The sequence below is a fragment of the Dunckerocampus dactyliophorus genome, chromosome 10 (assembly GCF_027744805.1).
Source record: "Dunckerocampus dactyliophorus isolate RoL2022-P2 chromosome 10, RoL_Ddac_1.1, whole genome shotgun sequence".
NCBI lineage: Eukaryota > Metazoa > Chordata > Actinopteri > Syngnathiformes > Syngnathidae > Dunckerocampus > Dunckerocampus dactyliophorus.
Genome location: NC_072828.1, coordinates 8,579,157 through 8,602,804, shown reverse-complemented (window position 1 = coordinate 8,602,804; position 23,648 = coordinate 8,579,157). Strand labels below are relative to the sequence as shown.

The 23,648-nt window shown below is 41.7% G+C and overlaps 1 protein-coding gene across 16 annotated transcripts in view; it reads right to left on the bottom strand.

The window, feature by feature from the left end:
• Window positions 1-23,648, bottom strand: part of ptprfa (protein tyrosine phosphatase receptor type Fa) — an 86,177-nt gene that overhangs the window by 9,203 nt on the left and 53,326 nt on the right. For 9 of the 16 annotated variants that reach the window (XM_054790643.1, XM_054790641.1, XM_054790644.1 and 6 more), the window contains 12 exons: window positions 22,606-22,799; window positions 15,866-15,983; window positions 15,015-15,596; window positions 11,879-11,976; window positions 11,547-11,803; window positions 11,390-11,468; window positions 10,724-10,930; window positions 5,607-5,770; window positions 2,894-2,905; window positions 2,568-2,680; window positions 1,577-1,609; window positions 1,156-1,253 (listed from right to left, as the gene is read on the bottom strand). In XM_054790643.1, coding sequence (XP_054646618.1) covers window positions 1,156-1,253; window positions 1,577-1,609; window positions 2,568-2,680; window positions 2,894-2,905; window positions 5,607-5,770; window positions 10,724-10,930; window positions 11,390-11,468; window positions 11,547-11,803; window positions 11,879-11,976; window positions 15,015-15,596; window positions 15,866-15,983; window positions 22,606-22,799 — 1,955 coding nt within the window. Of the gene's footprint in view, window positions 1-1,155; window positions 1,254-1,576; window positions 1,610-2,567; window positions 2,681-2,893; window positions 2,906-5,606; window positions 5,771-10,723; window positions 10,931-11,389; window positions 11,469-11,546; window positions 11,804-11,878; window positions 11,977-15,014; window positions 15,597-15,865; window positions 15,984-18,259; window positions 18,287-22,605; window positions 22,800-23,648 lie in introns of all 16 variants that reach the window. The other 7 variants (XM_054790645.1, XM_054790647.1, XM_054790651.1 and 4 more) reach the window with 4 other exon arrangements.

Sequence of the window (23,648 nt, the reverse complement as noted above, 5' to 3'; positions counted from 1 at the left end):
ATACTGTATGTTTTGTTGCCAATGAAGACAATTTAGAGCAGGGGTTATCTGAACAGAACATCCACACAGCTTTGTGTTATCGGTGACTAACAAAATTAGTGTATTATCTAATAACATATCTCATGAATAATGAATTCATTTTATTTTTACAATATGCCGAGGGCCAATAAAAATAAAAATTGGCCCACGGGCCGCACTTTGAACACTCCCTGATCAATACAGTCAACATTTGCATTTAAAAAATTTAAAAAATTTAATAAAGGAAATTCTGGTCTTTCCACCAAACCTACTCATGCAGCCGTGTTTTACTGGCGTGCTTTTAGTTTGAAGGCCTGACTTAACCGGCTACAGGATGTGTTACACCGATGCTGCCGACTGCCAGAAGCTGTGCAGACGTGACAGTACTGGAGAGAATATTTTTTTTTCATGGAAGTTCAAATATGGCGCATGAAAACGGGAGGGTGCAGGGAAAGAAGGGTAAAATATGCAAACATGTACCAATACAAGTTTAAAATGATTTTTTAAATGTTTTCCCAAGGGAGGCTGACGTGCGGCCCAATGATTGGTTACTCAGAGGCAATGCCTTATGGGAAAACTTTTTTTTTTTCCCATTTGAAGTCATATTGGGGCATGTTTGTTCATTTGGCAGGTGCACCGTTTGAGTATTAAGTTGCCGTGTAATGAATTTAGTGTTAGTAAAGTGTTATTTGTAAGATGACACCGTGAGTCAGACTGTTATACTGTTATATACAATGACCTCCGGCAATTTCCAATGGGTTGACAAGCTCATCGTTAGTGCACTGATAGCTCGTGATTGGCTCCTGCCAAAGAAAGACCGTTTCCTCGTTTCGTCACTGACTTGAAGGCGGCACATTATTTAAACCATTAGTAGTAGTTCTGAAGTCATGGAGATGTCACCAGATTAGAATTTAGCCATAAATTAGCCACACCGCTGTATAAGATGCAGGGTTCAAAGTTTAAGAAAAAAGTAGCGGCTTATAGACCAGAATTTACAGTATGACCTGATTGAACATCCCCATTGACCCGCATATATACTGTATGTACAGTATGTCCCATATTGGAATACAGGCTCCAAGAAGAGAAAGGAAAGAATAGTGTAACTTTGGAACACGTGGAAACATTGTGTGTGTGTACCTCATATTCCTGAGAGAAGCGCAGGCCGTCGTTGGCCTTGAGTCGCTCGATGTGGTCGGCGAGGTCGCAGGTGGCGATGGGAGGATGTTGCCTCATCCCTGTGGGAAAATGCGGTGAGTACAGCAGTGTGCACGTGGAGGAGCGTGCACACACATCAACACGTGCGCATGCATGCACGGTGACGGAGCAGCAGCATGCTCTGAGCGCAGCAAGGATGCTGAGGAGAGCGGAGAGATGTGACCTGCAGGCTCTTGGTATTTAACACAACGCAAGTTTGAAGTTATGTTGTCAAGGTTGATGTGCATGGGGATGGGGGCTTGTTGGTGTGTGTGGGGTGGGGGGGTGGGGGGGGGGGGGTGTTGGGGTGGGTGGGTTGTGCTTAAAGCAGAGCAAGGAACGCACACAAAGAGGGACAACTAACTTGGAGTGGTCGGGCAACTGAGGGTACTGGAACCTGTTGGGGGAGGGGCAAACAGCACAGGGGTCAGTGGAGGTGGAACATGACCGCCAGCATGCAAATGGATGAGAAGGAACTAAACGGCAGCCAAATCTTTGTGTTGTTCGCTTTTCCCCATTGGGACAACTTGTGTGGGGATATTTAATGTATTATGAAAAAGCAATATGCAGTGGCGGGATATGATAATGCAACTAACTAACACTAAATGCATCTTTGTCTCATTTATAGACTAACCACCATCATCAACATAGTCCGAAGTGCAGCCCGATATTACGTCTCGATACCCCCAGTGAATGACATACCCCGAATAATGAGTGCACCTATGAAAAGCCCTGAAAATGCCTATTTTACAGTAGATGCTCTAAACCCTATAATATTCCTCTAACACTTAATAAACGCAATGGAGACTAGGCAAAGATTTGCTGTACTGGGAGCTATTTAATTTGAGATGAAGGCTGTTATTTCTTTAAACATATTAAACAGCGAAGCATATCTTGACCTACATTGGATTGTTTTTAATATTTTTAATAAACAAAAGAGAACAATATCAATGTGGCCCGTACACATTCTTACATTTTTCTGTATGCAGCCCTCACTGGAAAAATTCGGACTCTTCTGAGTTAAGGACACAATATACAGTACAAGTTGATAAAATGAAATGCATCTCCTAGAGGACGTATTCATTCTGGTTTGCAGCCCATTTTATGTCTTTACATCATTTTTTGTTTTTTTTTGTTTGGCCTTTTTTAATGAGCGCCTACTGGATGCAATGAAACTTATTTATAATTACAAAATTTTATTTTTTACAAAATGATTTAAAAAAAAAAAAGCTGGGGGTTGAAAATGGCAGCAGGCCACACTTTGGACACCCCTGTCCAACATGTTACATGCTACATGTCATGTTGCCCATCAGTCATTTTGGACAACAAAGCCTGGAGGTTGGGAGTGTTCTTGCCTTGTGTTTGATAGTTAAGCCTCCTCATCTCTACGGGGTCTGACGTGTGGGCCAGCAGCGAATCCTTCACCCCCACCAAGTGCTCGTCTTTGGCCGACGGAGACGTCCGTTTCCTGGAGAGAAGGACACACTTAAAACATTTTTTTAGAGCTCAGATAAGGTCACTATGGAGCATCTGAGGAAAATGCTTGGAAAAGTGATGGACGGTAAGTAGAAAGACTAACGCGTGAGAGAACGTTGTGTCAGCAAAAAGAACAAAAGGTGAATGAATCACTGGAGATGGAAGAAAAAGAAGAAAATCAAGAGGATGATGAGGAGTAACTCACCTTTCTTGTTTGCTGCATCCACAGAAAGCAGAGAGAAGAAAGAGAAAGTTTAAAAGTTGAGCTTTAAAACTTGACATAAGGTGATAATCGAAGACGAACACAGAAAGACTTGATTTGGACTAGAGTTTTATGACCTGAGACATTTGAGTCTGAAGACTCGAGAGTCCACTTAGACTGCAGCTTAAAGCCTAGTTTATGTTTCTGTGTAGTCACTACGGCAAAGTGTGATCCTTTTATACGTCTTCGTCAGGGTTGAGCGCATGTCGTGCAATTCTGTGTTTCCCAGTGAGTCAACTCAGTGAGCATCCATAACACTCGACAAGCATTTAGCTTGTTGGCTTCCTTCCCACTAGTGAATACAACAGTCACCTTTATTGCAAATGTTGATCCGAAATAGAAGGAGGCGGCCTTCGCGTAGGTGCGCTGTGCGCCCTCTGAATGAGTTTATACACACAGAAAACAGTGTACTATCAGCCGACCAATCGTGGCCTTTTGGGACCGGAGGCTAGATATTTTTTATGGAGGTAGCGTTTGGAGGAGGAGGAGCGAGCAACTGCTGGTACCGCGCATAAAACAGGCTTACAGACTAAACACCTGACTTGGACTCAAGCTTGAAGAACTGGACTTGGACTCAAAGGACCAGACACTTAATTGGTCTTGAGCTTGAATACTGTACTTTGAAAACAAAACTCTTGTGACTTGAGTTGAACGTTGAGGACTTTGAAATAAAGACTTGGAATTGATCTTGAAAACTTCAGACTTGGATTCATATTTGAGTAAAGACGGGATATTTTTTAGGGATGCTCCAATCAATAGGCCACCAATTAGTATCGACCGATTTCCATAAAAAAACACCTGATCAGCATATGCCGATAAATGCCTTTCAAAGCCGATCACAAAAAACGATCGGTGTGCGGCAGCAAACCCTACATGTCTGGTGTGTCGCGTACGATTGCCAACAAAATGATGCGTCCCCTATTGAGCCGAAAAGGGATGCACTTAATCCTGTATTGCCACAAGAACCAACTCCAGTCTATAAAACCTCAATGCCTTCAGTTTGACAGCATGCCACAGGCTACGCCAATCCATGCCAGCGTGTTTGATCACTCCTCTATCAAACCTATTGCTGTTCAACTTTTCTTTCACGCTTTGCCCGGCTGTCATGGCTGTATCTTACATTGGCGGAGTTATCTTCCTAGTTTCTGGTCTTCAGACTCTAAATGTGACTTTTTACCACAGTGACAGTTTGTTTTTAAAACAAACAAGCAATGTGGTTAGTTCGGAGCAAGTTTTTGTCCTATGGGAAGCTACAAGTGGATATTAAGTTCTTGGGGTACGTACTAACTTTTTCAAGTGTCACTGAACAATTTTGCTCTCTTGTTGTCATTGTGCTAATTATGTCTTGTCCTCAAAACACTATTTGTGTGTGGTTGTTTAAAAAACATAAACAGCCTTATGATGGTGATACCATCACAAGGGTCTCCTATCTCGCCAGCTGATTTTGAGTCACTCACCAAAGGATCAAAGAATATTTGCTTCAACTTCAAGTAGCTTTTTATTATAACTGTTGAATTCAAACTTAATGCCTTTGTATAATGGCATAATGTCGATGGCCACGCTGTTTGAGTGGAGATCTGCTTGGTAAATAAAGTACCCTCGTGTACAATTTAAATTTTGCTAGTCATAAACAAAATCATCTCTAATAGTGATGAAAGTTGGAGACCCCTGCAACCTAGATATTGAATTTGTTCTGTTTTAAGTTAAGCAGGACAGTTTTTTTCATTTAATATATATTTATTTGTATTATTTCATTCCCATGTATTTTATTTCCCATGTATTTGTATTACTCCAGAACATGCATCGAATTAAATTTGGGTTTGTGTCAAATAGTGCAAAAATCGTTTCACACAAATAAAGGCAAAAAATCAAAAATCAAAATACGCCCAAACGTTAATTTTTTAATAACTACCTATTTTCCAGGGGCCCTTGGAAGTGTCTAACGCCGGACCTGGTCAATACCACTCATCATAAATAAATTGGAAAATGTACAGTTAATGCATGTGATCAGTATTGGTATTGGTATCTGCCGATCTCACTCATGGCTGATCGGAATCGGCAGCATAAAACCCTGATCGGAGCATCCCTAATATTTTTTAAGTACGCTGTTTGATTCCTGAGTGTGTTGAGGTTGGCTTGTTGCTCGCCGACATGTTAACTGATTTGTATGGGTAGTGAGCGAGGGGACCAGAAGGGATGACAAAAGACAGCGGAGCAGAACAGAAGCCATATGGACTCGATCTCAGCGCTCCAGATGTTTGAAGCCCCGCGCAGGGAGACCGAGCCAACTGTTGGCCTGGAAGAAGGAGAAGAACCCACGGGGGCCCTGAGGCCACAGGGCCTCTCCTCCCATATGTCAGCCGGGACCTCGGTGGCCCCCGGCCGGGCTCGTCCAAGATGGCATCATGCGTGTTGTCGTTGTGTTCTGTCTGATCTGAGGATGACCACTATGAAGGCATGGTGCCTCCAAGCCACACAAACACAGCCTGTCTGCCCTCACATGTCACATTTGTTCACAGAAAACATGACAGCTGATCTTGTTGCTAACGCTAAGGAAGTTAGCATTTCATTGTTAGAAGACAATCCTCACTGATGAGTTCAGGGTGTTAATGTAAAATGTCGCAGCTAGATGTACGTCTTCATCCGCCACACTGACCTCTTGAAGAGGAGGATAGCGATGACAATGATGATGATGAGGATGACGGCCAGCACTGGACCCATCACCCACAGCATCTCCGGGTCCTCGGAGTGTCTTGCCATCCCGCTGTGGAGCTTCACCAGGATGGGCTCAGAGAAAGGACTGGCTGCAAATGTCCTCTGCTGCAAAGAACAGCACACTAACGATCAAGGTGACAGGAAATACGACAAGGTTCATTTGTTTCAGACATGCTTACATTTGCACAATTCAACCTGTCTGCTGAGCTTATTTAATCTACCCCGTTCTTCACGTCTATTACTATTACTGTAATTCACTCACACTGTATCTTTTATATGCTCAAACTTATAATTAGTCACGTTTTTACATTTTGTCAGTAAAAAGTTTGTTCACTTAATTAAATAAAAATAATTAAAAGAAAGTTAATTAATCAAAAGAAGATAATATGCAACATTTATCTTAAGCAGTGAGGAAGGAAAGAAAAGAACAAAATAAAATAAGCAAATACCAGTAATAAAAAAGGTGAGAAAATGTAGCTGTGCACTGTTAAAATAAAATTTGAAACTTAAAGACAAAGATAATAATAAAAAAAACTAAATATAAAAAAACAAACAAAAATGATTTTGTAAAATATAAGATTAAATAAGTTAATAATAAATAGATTAAATATTAATGAATGTATGAGTAAATACTGGAGTAAAAAAATCAAATACAAAATAATTCATAAATAAATGCTGGGTATAGGTTAAGCAAGACCATATTAATAACGATCATTGAATGAAATACATTGCTTGATATTGCTGAAATTGGCATACATTACTAAAAAGAAATGAGTGTCCCAATCTCTGTCATGTTGTTATTGTAATGTGTTGTTGTTGTCTACTGCTGTTTACTTTATTCTATGAGACAATATGAACCTTATGTCTAATTTTGTGTCTAAATGTACGTACAGTATCTTCCTCACATCCAAGCATGCCTTTATGGAGCTTGTATTGTGCATTAGGAACACAAATAAAGTGTTCCCACAAAGTTGGAAGCTTATAATTGTCTGAAATGTCTGGCTAAAATGAAGAATGAAGATTGAGGGACAACTAAGGACTCCAGTCCAATCTCTCATCGATCCACTCATCTTCCAGAGGAAGCACACCCTGGCCTCATCCCGCCTTCCTCCATCAGTCATCCCTCTGGTCAGGTGACCTTTTGCTTTCTTCCTATTTTGTCATCTTGTTTTACTGCACTGCTTCAAACTTTTATTGCTTCTCTTTCTTCACGGCCGTGTGCGCTCCAGCTTTGCAGCGCCAGTAAAAAGCTCTCCCCAGAGAAACGTGATGAGGGTTCTAGCAGCAACGTGTCATTTACTTAATCCTGGCTGTGCGGCGCCGTCTTTAATGAGTTCAACATCGGTAATTAGAGGAGGCAGAGAAAACAGGAGCCATGTTGCATCCACTCTCACTCGCTGGCCACAACATTAGTCACACCTGCACAATGAGTTGTGCTGCGCTCATAGCAAACTCATAGCACAAACTCTGCTCACTTTAGGAAGGAAAAACAAGCATGTAGACAAGTACTGTACATCAAAAGACCAATCATGCAGCCTTAAAACATTAAAAAGCCATCCACGCCGCCTCAACTCTCCTCCCGCTGTCCATTTATGACTTATTGAAGAGCATCATGACATGCACGCCGCACTGCTGCATAGACAGCAGGCCAAGCTTCATCAAGTCAGACATGAAAGTTGAGCTGCTTCCCAATATCTCAATACAAATTCAAATAAACTCCCTGCGCTTGTTGTGATGGACTTATTTACTGTATAAGAATGAGGATGTATTTTGTTCCTTTCCTCTTCACCTCTCGTAATAAATAAAGAATATGAGGAAATTACTGTCTTTTTTTTGTAAAATTTTGTAACATCACAGTTGTTTAAGAAATTTTTTCAACATGAAAAGCCTTAACGATGCCTAAAACCCATCTTTTCGTACTTCAATTCCTTTCCTTTCCCCTCTGGAAAAATTGTGTTATGGAAGTCCATGGAGTAAGTTTAAAACAAATGAGCAAAAGAGGATGGAGTAAAAACAAATAAGGTATAATATTGTACAAACTGAAGTACTGTAATAGAAACTCCAAATGAAAGTGAAGCAAACTTCTTTGCCGTGAACTTGTCTACTACCAACGCTAGGGGGCGATTGTGGGCTTGTGTAGAAGACAACGAAGCTACATGCTATTCCAATTAGCTGAGGAGCTTTCCTTGTCAAAGCCATTGGCTAGCCCATCCAATGGATAGTAGAACTTTCTTCAGCTCTTTCGTGTTGTTTAATGTTTTAATGTGCGTTTAAATGACATCTGCTTTGGTTCATATGGTTGTGGCGCCCCTGAGAGGCATAGAAAGAAATCATCACTGGAGTAGATTAACTTCACGATACAAACTGTCTGCTGTGTAGTGAATGATTTTTAATTGCTGGATTACATGTCAATGACATCTAAATTTCCGTACTGTATATGGACATTCCAGGTTTACTTTACTAAGTCAAGTACTAAACTGACTATAGATGTTGGCTAGTAATACTATCTACCGATATATTATTGTACCAACTTACTTTAATTCATGTGTGAACACAAAAATTATGTTTTGGTGGTTTGATTTGGTTAAAATATGGCATCCAGGTGTCATGTCTCGTATTAAAAGTGTCTTCTTCCAAAACACTGACCTTTATTACACACGTACTAGGTTTCATTGTATCCCTATACATATATGACATATTTCAGCTTCCGTAGCTTTAATTTGTTTCCTTGCTGGTGTAAACATTGCCCCCTCCCTCTGGCTTTGTCTTCTTCTCTTGTGAATTGAATGGTGTTAAGATTGGCGCCATGACACTCTGATACAAAACATGATTTCACATGAATAAGTGGTCGGTGCTACCAACAAAATTCGGTCAGTGCCTAAAACAGTTCAATTTTCGGTACCCATCCATATGCACAATATCAATGTTTTTAATATGTTGCCCCAAGAGGCAGATATACGATGAGCAACTGTTCACCAAAATACAACTTCAATAGAACTTTCAATACAACTTACTAGAGCTTGTAGAAGGTAACAAAACCAGCCATTTCAACACAACAGGGCAACCTTACTACAAAACTGTCTCCAACCCACTAGGTTGCATCCCAATAAATCTAAATATCGAACAAAATACACTCCTGATAAAATTTTAATACCAGTGGAAAAATAGCAAGAATTTACATTTTGCACAGTTGGATCTTAGGAGGTTCTAAGTAGAACTGCAAAATGCAAAAAGAAGAATTGGGAGTGGCACAAAAAATGTTTTGAGTAAGCAATTTATTGCTAACGAGCATTAAAGTGAAATAGGCTGTTCATCAGCAGACCCCTTTAAACGCCAAAATCTTGGCAAAAATGTGGATTCAATGTCATTTTGTGTCAGGTAGTCACACTGTCATGATCTCTTGATGGTAAAGGCAAAAAAGCTTTCTCTCTTTGATCGTGGTCGTATTGATGAGCTGCATAAGCAAGACCTCCCACAGTGCGCCATTGCTGCTGAGGTTGGACACAGTAAGACAGTCATTTGAAACTTCTTCAGAGATCCTGAGGGTTATGGAACAAAAAAGTCAAGTGGAAGACCCCAAAAAAATGTCACTGGCCTTGTCAAGACACGGGACTACCCTCGGCCCAAATTATGGTTGTTACTTGTGCCGAGTGCAGTCCAATTACCATCAGATGACATCTGCAAGACAAGGCTGTTAAGACCAAAAAAGGTCTTCAAAGGCCTCCTTCAGTGCCACAAAATTGCCCATTTGGAATTTGCAACGAAAATCAAACATGGGACATTGAAAGGTGCAAGAAAGTTTTATTCTCTGATGAGAAAAAAATAGAACTTTGACGGTCCTGATGGCATCCAACATTACTGGCATGACAGGCGATCCCACCTGAGATGTTTTCCACACGGCACAGTGGATGGGGAGCCATCATGATCTGAGGTGCTTTTTCCTTCAATGAAACAATGAAGCTTCAGGTTGTACGGGGGTGTCAAACGGCAGTTGGCTATGTGGAGATGTTGCAGGGGTCACCTCATGACTGAAGGCCCTCGTCTGTGTGGTAATGACTGGCTTTTTCAACAGAACAACACTGCAGTTCACAATGCCCACCTGGCAAAGAACTTTTTTTCATCTGGTCTTATTTTGATCAGGAGTGTATATTTGATTTTAGGAGTTAGGACGAAGAGACCAATAAAAGGCTCAGGAAGTTTTTTGCTTTTCATTTGCTGATGGAATCAGTAGTTTACAAGTCTTTAATTGACAAGTTTTCACCTTTTATGAGATACCGTACTGAATTAGATATTTTTATTAGAATTATTTTATTATTAAGAAATTAATGCTGGTAGAAATTTTCGGGATAATTTCCCTTACTTTATCACTAAAATTTTGACATGTTTGGAACAACGATACCATCACCATTGACACCCGCAGTACACAAGAGGATTTTATTTTTTTAAATTTTTTTTGCTGAATATTAAAATACGTGAAATTTACTGGAAACTACTTAAATAGGAGAGGAAAAAAGGGCAAAATTAGGGAGTTTCCTAGAACAAGTGGAAGCGGTGAGTTATGGCCATAACTTAATTCACTTATTGCAAAAAAAAAACTTCGCCAACCCCCATCCTATGCCTCGACGACCCTTTGGAGTCCCCAGAACCCGTTTTGAGAACCCCTGTTCTAATTTATGAGCTGCACCTGTATGTAAGTATTGTGTTTTTAATTATTTGAACACCTATATGAACTTCATGGGACCTATCTGAGTTTTGTTAGTCATGCTAACATGTAGCCACCTAGAATGGTGACATCGCCCAACCTGGAAATCATGTAGATGAGGGGTCTCCAAATATCATTACTATAAGAGATGAATTAAAAAGTTATATACTTAGAGGTGAAGCAAATACTCTTGGCCCCTTTGCAGCTATTCAAAATCAGGTGTAGAGCTACTAGTAGATCACGAGTTACTATTAGAGACCGCTGTTCCAGACGCTCCATTTAACGTTTAAGGACTGACTCGGAAGACGCCAATTGGTACACAGTTTCATTCATTCTGCTGTATAGGGTTAACTTACAGACTCGTGGTCCACCAGCTCGGCCAGGACGAAGCAGCGGTACTGCTGTTGCCCCGGCAACGGTTTGTTGTGAAAGCCGTAGTATTGGTGCTCGTCTCCCAGCGTGAAGACCTCAGGCAAGGAGTCCAGCTTGGCAGCGATGTAAGGCTGCAGAAAGTCCGCGCTTTGCCTCCTCTTCCTCTGCGCACCGCCTTCAGCGTCCAGCAGCTACCAGATTAGAACAAAACACAACAAAGGGGTGAATTCATTCCACAAGAAGGTAGAAGGTAAAGACTTCATCACAGAAGTTTTCATTCTTTCCATGTGCTATCACGTCAGCGCTATCGCTATCCAACTACAACGATTCCCAACCACTGTGCCGCGGCATACTACAGATGATTAGAGATCATCGGGAAATTATCCACATTCACTAAATTGGCCCGAAACGTTTTATTTATTCACTGCAGATATTTTTTTTTGTTTATCACCATTTATCATTTATGCCAGCGACAAATCGTGACAGGCAGAACAATTCAACCCTCTTCCACTATGTAGATGCCAGAAGGTACATAATTAACCTGTGCATCTATCTGTTTATGTTGAATAAGTAATTTGAAAGTGATTTTGCTTATGTAAAATATGTGCAATGGTTTGATAAACACTGACCTACAGCATGTATGCACTAACCTCATGAAGGTCCATGTCGTCAGGGTTCTCCCACATCAGCGAAGTGGGGGTCAAAGGGACCACCACAATGTAGAAGTACCTACACCACATAAATTCCCATTCAGGAACAGCGCATAAAAATAATTGACTACTTAGATCAAAACCAGGAAGCACAGACCTGACCGGCGTTCCGGGCGGGACCCTCGGCAGCCGCACGCTCACTTTCCCGCCCTCCTCCACATCCTGCTGATACTCAGATGGTTTAGTCTTGAGCAGGTCCGGCGAGGTCCGGATGGACACTTGCTGCTGGAGTCCTCCGGCGCTGTTCCCGCGGCTCATGAGCACAAAGGAGTAATGCGTGTCTGGCTGCAGTTGCGTGATCAGCTTCCTCCTCTGGTGTCCTGGCACCTCCACGCTCTGCTGGTTGTAGAGGATCTAGCAGGGAAGACACCATCACCGCTACACCTGCTGACACCACATGAGTCTTTCTGCTTGGGTCACGGAACGTACCTTGAGGGGCACCTCGGACTCGAAGGTTTCTGGAACATCCCACGTCAGCAGGACAGACGTTTTCATCACCGCCTTCACGCCAAAGTTCTTGGTGAACACTGAGGGAACATCCAAGTGATTATGAGCTGTTTTTCATTTATTTTAGAAGTCAAAAGAATGAAAGGATACTAATATGATCTAGTACAAGTATCACTATTCTGTTCAGCCCTGCGCCCTGGCCAGGGTTCAAACCCGTGTCCACAGACCCTCACTGATTGAGAGATGAGCAGCGCTAGCCAACGAGTTAAAAGGCCAAGCTGTCAACTTGCTGTCCAGCGCAGCTTTGAAAGGCATCAGGGGGCGAGGTTTACCAACAAACTTTCACACAGCCACACTAGCTAGCATCTGTGACAAAGAAGAAGAAAAACTCTGAACCACAGTGTCTGACACGGACGTAATTTGGGGGATGACGAGGCACTTTTTCAAAAGGCGGTTTTGGTCCCCTGCAGTTTTTACCGTCGGAAACAATGTTACTATAGTAACAGGTCAGGCACTAGGACCAAGCAGAAAACGGCCACACAAGCCTGTTTCCTTTTAGACCACTCATATTGATTGGCTCTGCTGTTTTTTGTTAATGTGTGATTGGCCGTCTCCACAATCACTCCATAAGCATCTGGACTTGCACACCTGTGTTTTCGTTACTTGGCCAGAGTCCGGGTTTATCTGCCACTGTAAATTGCTAACATGGCCATATTTGTTCTGCCTGGGTCACGTCAGCTGGATGGATTTTAACATTTGAATCTGTTAGTATTCCAAATTTGGTTAAATACATTTGGACAATTCTCTTCTCTGGAGACCGGGCCTTTTCTGTAGTCGGCCCAAACCTGTGGAACACTCTCCCCCCTCATGTAAAAACGGCCCCCACAATTGAAAGCTTTAAGTCTCGTCTTAAAACCCACTTTTATTCTCTGGCTTTTAACTCGGCGTGAGTCGTGTGGTCCTCTATGTCTTTTATTATTTATTTAGTTTTTATTGGTTCTATTTATTTTAGTTTTTAAATTAAATTTACTTATTTATTTTTTACCTACTTCTTGGACTTTTGGCTTTTATTGTATATTTCTTGTTTTAAATATTTTACTGTTGTACGTTTCTTTGTTTCTATTTGATCTTTTAGTTTTTATTGTCGTAATTTTTACTTATTATTTACATTTACATTCCTTTATTTACTTATTATTTATGGTTTTGCTAGTCTGTGCAGCACTTTGGAAACAGTGTTTATAAAATGTGCTATATAAATAAAGTGGATTGGATTGGATTGGGTACAATATTAACAATACAAAATGCTCTACATTGTTTTTAAATAAGGAAGAATTTCAATTTTACAGCAGGAAGGGATGATGGAGGCTTTAAAATTTGGGCAGAAAAGGGTGTTAGGAGAGTTGGTGATTTGTTCATGAACAATACATTACTTGCATTTGAAGAGCTTACTTGGGAATACTAAATCCCAAAGAAACACTTCTTTAAATACTTGCAGCTCAGACATTTTATGTCTTCAAAATACAGATATAATAACTTAGAACCCAATCTTTCGCATTTGGAACATCTTACAATTTCGCATCTTAATGGAAAGGGTCAAATCTCTTTGTTTTATTCAGCTTTGGTATCTTATGCTGAGGAGTCCTCTACTGACAAGTTAGAAGTGTGGAACTCTGACTTTGAGGAGAGTATATCAGAGGAAGATTGGAACACAGCATGTCTCAAAGCCCCAAAACAAACGATTAATACAAAAATGAGGTTACTACAATAAAAGTGGTTGATGAGGACTTATATAACACCTGTAAAGTTGAACAGCTGGTCTCCGAATATCCCAGTACCTGTATTAAATGTGTAGAAGAACGAGGAACCCTAATTCACTGTGTTTGCGAATGTCCTACATTACAAACATATTGGAGGGAAGTGGGCCAGACCATGTCCAAAATCGTTGCAATCAATGTACCTCACCAATCAATGTACCTCACCAAGCAAAACTTTTTGTATTTGGGATCTACCCAAAAGATTTTGTGGTTTGTTTAAATAAATCAACCTTGATTGACTTTGGACTCCTGCAGGCCAGGACTATTCCTGAAAAAATGAACGTAGTATCCATAACTCTATAGATAGATTATTTTTACTTCAAAAAACTAGTAAAAAAATTAATAAAGATATTGTTAAAAAAAATGTAATCTGTGCCTGTGTGCCTGAGTGCATGTGTATACGTGTGTTTGATACGCCCCTCCCTGCTAGGTAAAAGTTAGCATGTGTAAGGAATGCCAGCAGGCATGGCTGTGCAAGTAAACCTAAGACCTGATGCACATGATGCCTGAAATTGCTGTGATGGACACGAAATTGATATCTTGGGCTTTTATCACATTGGCTAGCACTGCTCATCTGAGGACCCTGGTTCAATCCCCAGGCGTGTGCAGGGGCGGACCAGTCTGGTTGCATTGGTGCTGTGACCCAGATGAGAGTGCGGTTTAGGGGGGTGAGTGGAATGGATGCCAGCAGGAATGGCTGTGAGAGTACGTAAACCACACTCCCTGGCGCCTTAAAGAGCTGAACTGGACAATGAGCTGACAGTTCAGGCTTTTAGCTCATCTGCAAGTGATACTCTATTCACTATTGTTAATGTTGTACAGTATATGTTGACCAAAATTGGATTAAACATATCAAAGCGGCCGGGAAACCCTTCAACGTCTGTATGGATCCCCCCGCCCACACTAGACACATCTTGCTCTTTCTACAAGAACTTCAAGCATTTTACAAAATGGACCACTTATTTAGGACCACCTGTGTGTCCTGGTCCTATGTTTGGCGAAGGCTGCCATCACCAAAGTGTAGATCGGATGGCAAACGAAGCAATGAAAGGCAGACATGTCACAAGTAAAAGTTCTGTTAGCAGTAAAGTGTTTTTCTAAAGCTTGCACGGTGAGAAGCCATAATACACGCCCGCGCCGCTCTAGTGCCTCACAAAAAGCTGCACACTTAATCTTTTCCCTGGAAAGAACTCTTGGCTTGGATCAGACACTACGGGATGGCGCCGGTCCAGGCGGCAGTGGGGGATGAAAAAGGAAGCTGCTGTTTGTGAGAGAAGAAGAATAATAAATGAAAGTGAGCTTACCTGGCATGGAAGTAGACATGGTCCTGCTCTGGATGCTGGGGCTGATGGGCCCGCCACCTTTACTGGTGAAGGCTTGCACTCTGATGTCATAGGTGGTGTCAGGCCGCAAGCCTTGGATGGTCATGCGTGTGTCGGCGGTCGCGTTGGAGCTGTTGTTCTGGCTGTTGATGTCTCGGTAGACCACCACATACTTGATGATCTTCCCGTTGCGGTCCGCAAGAGGGGGCGGGTCCCAGGACAGCTCAGTGGTGGTGGCAGTCAGGCCGACCACACTCAAGTTCAGAGGGTAGCTGCCGGGGACGTCCTCCGGGGTGCTGACCTCCTTCGCGTACTCCTCACCATTGCCGGCGCGGTTTTTAGCGCAAAGTTTGAAGACGTAGGTCGCCCCCTTGTGGAGGCCGGTGACTGTGAAGTGATCGTCGGTCTTGCGGAAGTCTCTAACGGTGAAGACGTCCTCCTCGGCTCTCTTGTACTGCAGTTGGTAGCCCACGTGCTCCCCCACCATCTCTTTGGGGGGCTGCCACTGGATCAGCGCTGTGTTGCCAATGGTGGTGCTGATCATCATGGTGGGCTTGCCAGGTACTGCAAAGCACATTTATTTACACTGCATTACATTCCAGAGTTTTGGGGGAATAAATTGGATTCTACATTCTACTTCCCTTCCCCACTAATCACCAGTCAGTTAGGTAACATGTCAATTTGTGCAGGAGAAGTGAAGAGGGAAGCTCTCCCAAGTGACATAATTTTGTGTCCTGAATTACCTCAGTGTTTTGCTCAAATTTGATCTAACCAATTTATGCGTTTCCATGGCAACACTGTGGCGATGGATGATAACAAGTACAACATCAAACCTGCGCCTGAAGTAGTGACCACCCTGGCCTTGCTGCGAGCGCCATCCCCCTTGGTGGTATATGCCGCCACCGTCACTGAGTAGCTGGTCTCCGGCAGCAGTCCCGTCAGGACCGCCTCCTGTTGGGAGGTCGCAGAGAGAGGTGAAAGGTGACATCAGCAGATATGCTACACCAACATGTGGCGCGGACATCACTGTGATTGAAAGACTGGGGGGGCTTCACCCGAAGGGGTGTGTGTCAGAATGTCCACTGGAAATTTTTCATGACACCAGCATTTGACCGTAAGTAAACATTACATTATATTAACACAACATCAACATGAATTTAGACTTTCATATATCAACAATTAGATGCTAATTAATAGGGATGAGCGAGCACAGCACTATCTGTATCTGTATCTGTATCTGTATCTGTTCACCCATCTAAATTATATGTATCAGTAGCTCTACTCGGAGTGGGCGGGGCATAAACCGGAAGTGGGGACATTTAACTGGAAATGGGTGGGGCTTAAATTGGTACATTATTTTAAGTCTGAAATTGGCATGGATTGATCAGGAGTTGCTATATTTATTGTTTATTATTCAGCTATATGTGTACTGTGTATGTGTGTAAGTGACTTGATTATTTCATTATTTTTTAATGATGTGCGTGAAGTTGGTGATTCATGCAAACATCCTGTGATGGCAAAAAACAAAAAAAAAACAAAAAAAAACCCCAGTGCTAACTTCAGGAGCTTTACCTTTACTTAACAGAAAAACAATGACATGCAACTCCTGCCTGGTGTGGTAGAATCCACAGGCAGTTAAAGGAAATTAAAGGGGGCTCCATTTGCACCCCGCAGCTTGTTTTTTTACTGGCTCGCAGTACGTTCTAAAATTACAATTAAACAAGTAAACTACAAAAAAATTAGCAAAATGCAAAAAAAAAAAACCCAGAAAAATAACGCCAACAGGTTCAAATGTCATTACAAATAACACTAATAAATAATAATAAATAAAGACTAAACTTAAATAATATCATATTTGGTCACATTTTGGACGTAGAAGTCACTCTAGATCAGGTATGTCCAAAGTGTGGCCCAGGGGCCTTTGTGGCACAGCTCGTGTTTTGGGGGTAACATTCTTATAAATACAATTAACATAGAAAACTATAAATATGTTTATATATATATAAGATGTTTGGATACCCCTGGTGTAACTTGGCAGGAGGAATGTTGCTGACGATCATTTAAATCAAATAATAACAATTTGTACTATTTATTACCTGCTGGTTTGTGGCATGTGCATGCCTCAACTCATTTTATTATAAGCTATAATTAGAGAGGGGCTCAGGAAGTTTTGCAGGGGCTCAAGCCACCCTAAAAAAAACCTAGTGACGTCCATGTAAAGCCGTTGTAGTGAATCAGCAGCCTGAAGAAAGTCATTTGGGGAAAAGACAGGAAAACGTCTTTTCCTACGGGCATTGCTTTGACACAATGTTGATGTTCAGGACCTGTTGCATGTGAAACATGTAGTTGTGTGTGTGCGTGTGTGTGTGTGTGTGTTGCTTCAGCTTAGATATGAACACACAAGTTAGCAACATGCCGCCAGAAGCTTTAATTATGATTTTACGGCTGACAGTGATAAAAGTGTCTCCGGATGTTTCAAATGTTCTAATTTGAAAACAGACGCTCGCTGACGCTATCCGCCTTGTCGTCTCCTGTGCGAGGATTGGGGCGGCGGGGGGGCAGGTGGCACCTGAGGTTGAAAGATGAAAGCGCACATGAAGCGTCTGAAGTCATCGTGTTTTTAATCCACAGGTCTTACTTTCACTGCCATTCGGAGGGACGAGAAAGCTTTGCCTCGTCTTTCTTGTCTCAGCATGTGAATGAAAGTGAAGCCACCTTTTACGTGTGTGTTATCTGTCTTCAGTGTTTACACAAACACGTTTGTTAGCTTCAGGTACAGAAAATGGACGAATGCTAATTGAGCGAGGAGCTTAGATTGGACTTCCCCACTCTTGTTTTCGTTTTGTAAAAGCAGATTAAAAATGTATGAGTAAATGGAACGTGGCTGCGGGGGGGAGGGGTGTGTGTGTGTGTGTGTGTGTATGTGGGGGGGCGGGCTGTGTGTGGATGAGGAGACAGCTCGAGACTTGTCCACATGCAGGATAATAACATCTCATGTTTGTGTGCTGCTGCTAATAATGATGACATGTAATTACAGCAAAGCGTGTTAAAATGACATGTGAATATTGGATATGTTTGTTTTCTTCAATTTCACACACCCACACAAGGATCAGACAAAAGTGTTTTTTACAGTTGAAGTTGTTACAATCAGCACGCACACCATGTTAGAACAGAAAGCACACTTTAGAACGCCGTACACGTTAGTGGCGCATGCGGCTGCTACTCACATAGTCCATCAAGTCCTGGTCTCGCCACTGATGAAAACAACAACCACAATGTAGAGACAACTATGAGTGGAGGTCAAGGTGCACGTTAATGACGGTAACCTGTGTGTGTATGTGTGTGCGCAAGAGCCACCACATATTTTTGTGTCAATGGAGCCAATACATTGTAGATTTAGATCTTATAGAGGTGAACATGGTACCCAGTTCCCACAATCAATCACCAAAAGTCAAAGAAAAGGTCAGGAGTCACTTTGTGATACACAAAAAAGTTGTCATATTACAAAGATGAACTCTAAGGAGTCTGTGACCTCGCGGATACGGAAAATGCAGATGTCGCTTCATAGGTGCCGCAACATGATGAAAACTGTATACGTGTCTTTAAAGGAAAACTGCACTTTTTTTTTTAAATTTTGCACATCATCCACAATCCTTATGTGAGACATGAACACATACATCTCTTTTCTGTGTGTTTTAAAGATATAAAAATAGCTAAAAAGAGTTGGGTAAGAATGCACATAATGGGAAACACTTATTCCGCCTATAAAGCCTTCTGAAAAAAACTCCAAAAAGCGCCAACAACACCTCCATTTACATATAATGTGATGTGCATATTAACCAAGCTACAGCAACATTGTTGTTATTATTATGACTATTAACATGATTGCGCAGATCGAACTATGTTACTGGCATATTGACACCTTGCCACACCACAACTGCTAGCTACTAGCCGGCTAGCGACCAGCCTCACCACACACTCGTCCGCAGTCCGTCAGCGCCACGCTCACAATGTCTCATGGTAGGTAACGCTACATATTGGAGCTGCTGCTTCTGCTGCTGCTGTGTTTTTGCTTTTGAATTTCTAAAAGTTAATGCTAGGTGTAGGCGTTCTTTTCTGTGTTGCTATGTGAACTCAAACTTCCAGTAATGCTTAAAAGGACCAAAATAAGGTAAAATACTGTAAGTATTATTTGTTATCATGAATGTACCTGTTACTGCACGGTCATAGCATGTATATAAAACCATAAAACCTTGTTGTAAGTTTTTGGTGGTGTTTTAATAGCAGTCTTTGTAGGCAGCATGGGTTTGTCCCATTACGTGCAGTAATGAGCTGTCTCTTTGATCTGTTTTTATATATTTAGAACGTACAGAAAAGAGGAAGACGTGTGTTCAAGTCTCACATAAGGATTGTGGATGATGGGCAAAATTCCAAAAAATGTGCAGTTTTAAATGGTGAAAATCGGTCAAGTAAAACCAGACTTATGATCAATAATGTTCACTGTGATTTTGCCATTGTATTGTCACTTTATTTCTCTTTTGAAAGCACTTTTGGCGCAGGAAGGCCGATGCTTTCAAAGTGAAAGTAAACAGGCAACATGATACCATTTCCCTACTGGTGGAAAAAGTTGGATGATGAAGGATGCAGCTTTCCCGAGGTGGACAAAAACATTTTTTCCCAATGAGCGTAAGAACATTAATTCAGTCCACTTTTTGGTCACATTCGCCAAAAACATACAACAGCTTGCAAGCCCCGCAGCGGTGATGTTGTGTTGGCGTGTTGCCATGACGATGTGCTGCAGGTTGTGGTGTGCTTTCGTTCGACTACTATTCTCACGATATTGCAGCATCCTCCATGTCAACATGTTGTTTGGACATGCCAGCTTGTCCTCTGCACATGTGGACCTACCAGCAACTCACGCATCGTAGAAGAAATTGGATCTTCTACAATGGCATCCATGTGGATCTTGGCCTAGCCTGAGCGGTTCTGATGGGAACGGACTGACAAACAGATAAGACAGCTGAGGCGTGACTGATGGTGGCGCGCTGAAAACAACTCGAGTGCAGCTGTTCAAGATCACCAGTGTACTTTGACGAGGTGATGCGGACATGACGACACTTTGACTAATATTGTTCATCCATATGAATAGTGTTTTTAACATTACTGTATTGCGAGTACTTTCTAAGATATTTCTGCTGTATTTTAAGGGGCTGGATGTGGTACCAGAGTGGTAGATGGTGGAGGCGCACAACCAATTTGCTTTTGGAACTTTGCAAGCAGAGACGTGCCAAAGACAGGCTGCCGTGTCTTATCAGGTCACGCTCCGCAGCCATCAGTGCTGAGAGGTGTCCTCACGCAAACAAGCCGCCAGCACAGGAGTAATTAAAGGTTCACTTAAGCCCCATCAACTGCATGCAGAACGTCAACTTGGCACCAAAGATCCAAACAGTTAAGACTCCTTCATGGTCTGATTGTATATTCATTGGGCGGCCTACATGTCAGTCATACATACAACATTACTAATTCCCCTCGTGGCAAGGATTCCCATCCATCATGGAGGGAACGTTTCACGTTCAATACAGCAAGTGTGGGAGCGAGTCATGTTCCAAGTGCACGTGCGTTTGGCGCGTGCGTGTTGCTAAGGTCAAGTCGCAATCTGTGCGTTGCCTCTCATCAGCGTCACTGCTGCCAGGGGGCGGGACTAAACTTATCAGGGCTGAGGCTGCGAGACAGGTCCCTGGAGACCAACCCGCGGGCGGCACGCTGACAGTGCGGCGCTGCTACAGACGGGTAGGGAGATGCGGGCGGGCTTTCATCGGACCTCCTGCACGCTCTGATAAGACAGGAATGCTGCTCGGGAAGCAAATCAGGTGAGACGCTCCTCCAGGTGAACAAAACAAACCTGAGGGCACTTGAAGCTGAGACCACCAACACGACCATGCTACTAGAAAGTTGTGAGTGCTGCTTCACTGCAAGCTGCCATCTTGGTGTGACATCACCTATATTTGCTTTTTGCCTTTTTCCACTTTAGGAAAGGCTTTCAGTGTCTGCCTGTTTGCTTTATGTTAAGTAGTGCAACGTTCAACACAAACAACTTAATATTTGTGTGAATGCTGAAAATCCAACACACCTTCTGAAAAAAAATGTTGCAACAATATTTCATATGTCCTATAAAAGTCTAGCACTCATGAGAATGCCCTGTGTGCTATTGAACAGGATGGTAGAGACTCATCATGCAGCACTTAGGTACATTTAACGCTTCTTTTGATTTAAAAAAATCTGGTATTTTAGAATTGTCCCTGTTTTTTGTGTGGTGGCAAGCAAGGTTAAAAAAAAAAGCGATGATAACCATATAACAGGAAATGGAGCTTATTGTGACATGAGGTACAGTGGAACCCGCTCATGGTGACATGGTCAATGTGGTCCAACTCTTCAAGCCCTGGTCCACTGTGTTCTTCTTATTACTAAAAAGTGCCCGGTTAAGCATACACCGTCGACCGATAAAATGATCTAAATCTAAGGGAGTCAGTTCGATAAAAGATGAGCCTGTTTATGTGGATAAGTGTCGTAGCATTGTTAAATTCATCCTTATCACGAAGCAGCGTGAAACAACAACAGTCTAGTAACAAAGCATCCATCCATCTTGTATGCCGCTTATCAGCAGCTCCTGTGTGAATGTTCACTGCATGTATTCCATGTTTGTTAATAAAGCAATTTAAGTGCATCGTGAGTCTCTTCTTAACAAACAACAGCAGTAGAGTAGTATTCTACAATGGTCTCTAGATGTCAGTAACGTTACATTGATGAGACAATAGCCACCAGGAAGTATGCTGCCAATGTTAACGTGTGAGTCTCTTATCTTATTCATGCCTAAAATGGCTTATTTTCTATTATTATGTCTACCATATTGGGTTATACAAGTGTAAAAGGTGACTATAGGGGTGTTATTTCTTGTCTACAGGGCTCTAATAATGTTAAAAACTGTATTTAGAAGGTCATAAACGGGTGTTCTATGGTCTAACTACAAAAATATCTCATTCATTAATTGAATTACTTGAATCCTACTTCACAGAAATTGACTTATTGCGATCTGGTCTGGAACCAATTAACCGTGATGAATGAGAGATGACTGTACAATCCAATTATCACAGCAGTTCTGTTAAATAAGAGTATAAAACATCACAGGAAAACAGAAGAATCTAAATAAAATTATGTACACATGCAGAAAAGCGAACTGCCTTAGGGTGAAAAATCCTATATTATCGCCCATTCTCCTTATGTCTTTGGACAAAGTCACAAGTAAATGTGCAGATTATGTTGACAACCTCTTATGCCGATGTCTGCTGACTTCAATGTGTTCCACTGTTGTACTTTTTGTGAGCCAGTTACGCAACAATCTACCTTATTCAGACTTTTTAGTGCATGATTCTTGTGACCACTCATTAAGTCATTTCTATGCTGCCTTTAATTCCGTAGTTCACAACTAAAAAAGTGAAGTTGAACATTTTGCACTGTAGTGAAGCCTTGCATTAGGCCCCTCCCTGTCTGAAGAAAAAAAATCCCAAATGATTACCTGAGCTTCTGGGAGGGAGACGTCCATGATGAGGGGTTGCCCGTGAGGTTCTCCCTTCTCCAGCCTGGAGTAGATGATCTGGTAGCCCCGGATCTGCCCGTGCTGCTTGACTGGCAAGGGGGGCTTCCAGCTCACCCGGACTGCCGTGGAGTTGAGGACGTCGGCTTCCACCTTCCTGGGCGGGGCTCCTGGCACTGCAGCGCAACATAACAGTGTATTGTAAGTGACGTGATGGCTCATTTGGACAGCTTTAATGGACTTTTTACTGCTTTTACCATGGTGCCTCTTTCACATTTTTGTGATAGGAGCTTAAATTTGAACCTAAAACAGGGGTGTCCAAACTTTTTCCACTGACGGGCCACATAATGAAAAATGAAAGGATTCAAGGGCCACTTTGATACAGTATTTTGTAAACAAACACATATAGCTATCCTAAATCGTTATACAAGTATATTTATATTTCAAGAGGAAATTGCATGTTAGCTTTGTGATATAGGTGAAAAAGCGTATTATTAGTATGAACTGCATTCCCAAATATTTCAACTTTCTTCTTCAATAATCTTCATACATTCTTCTTCGTAATATTATGACTTTATTCCCATTATATTAGAACAATTACCACAACCTAATTTTCCAGAAATTACAAATTTATTTTGTTTTGTTTGTTTCTCATATTACAACTTGAAAAAAACTATAGGCTAGTAAAATAACATTTTTGCTCATAATATTGCACATTTATTATCGTAAAAATGCAACTTTTTTCTTCTTAGAATACGAATACAAATATTTTGACTTTATTCTCGTAAAATTACAGCTGTTTTTAAAATTTCTGTACTTCTTTTTTTTTTAATTTTCCAACTATTTAAGCTTGTAAATTTTCTTCTTGTAATTATGAATTCAGTGCCATAATATTTTGCCTTTATTCTCGTGACATAACTTTTATGCAACGCCATTTTCCCCAAAAATTGTTTCCATAGTGTTAAAAAATGTTTAAATAACGTTTTTTAATATTTCAACTTCATGCTACTAAAATGACGTTCCTT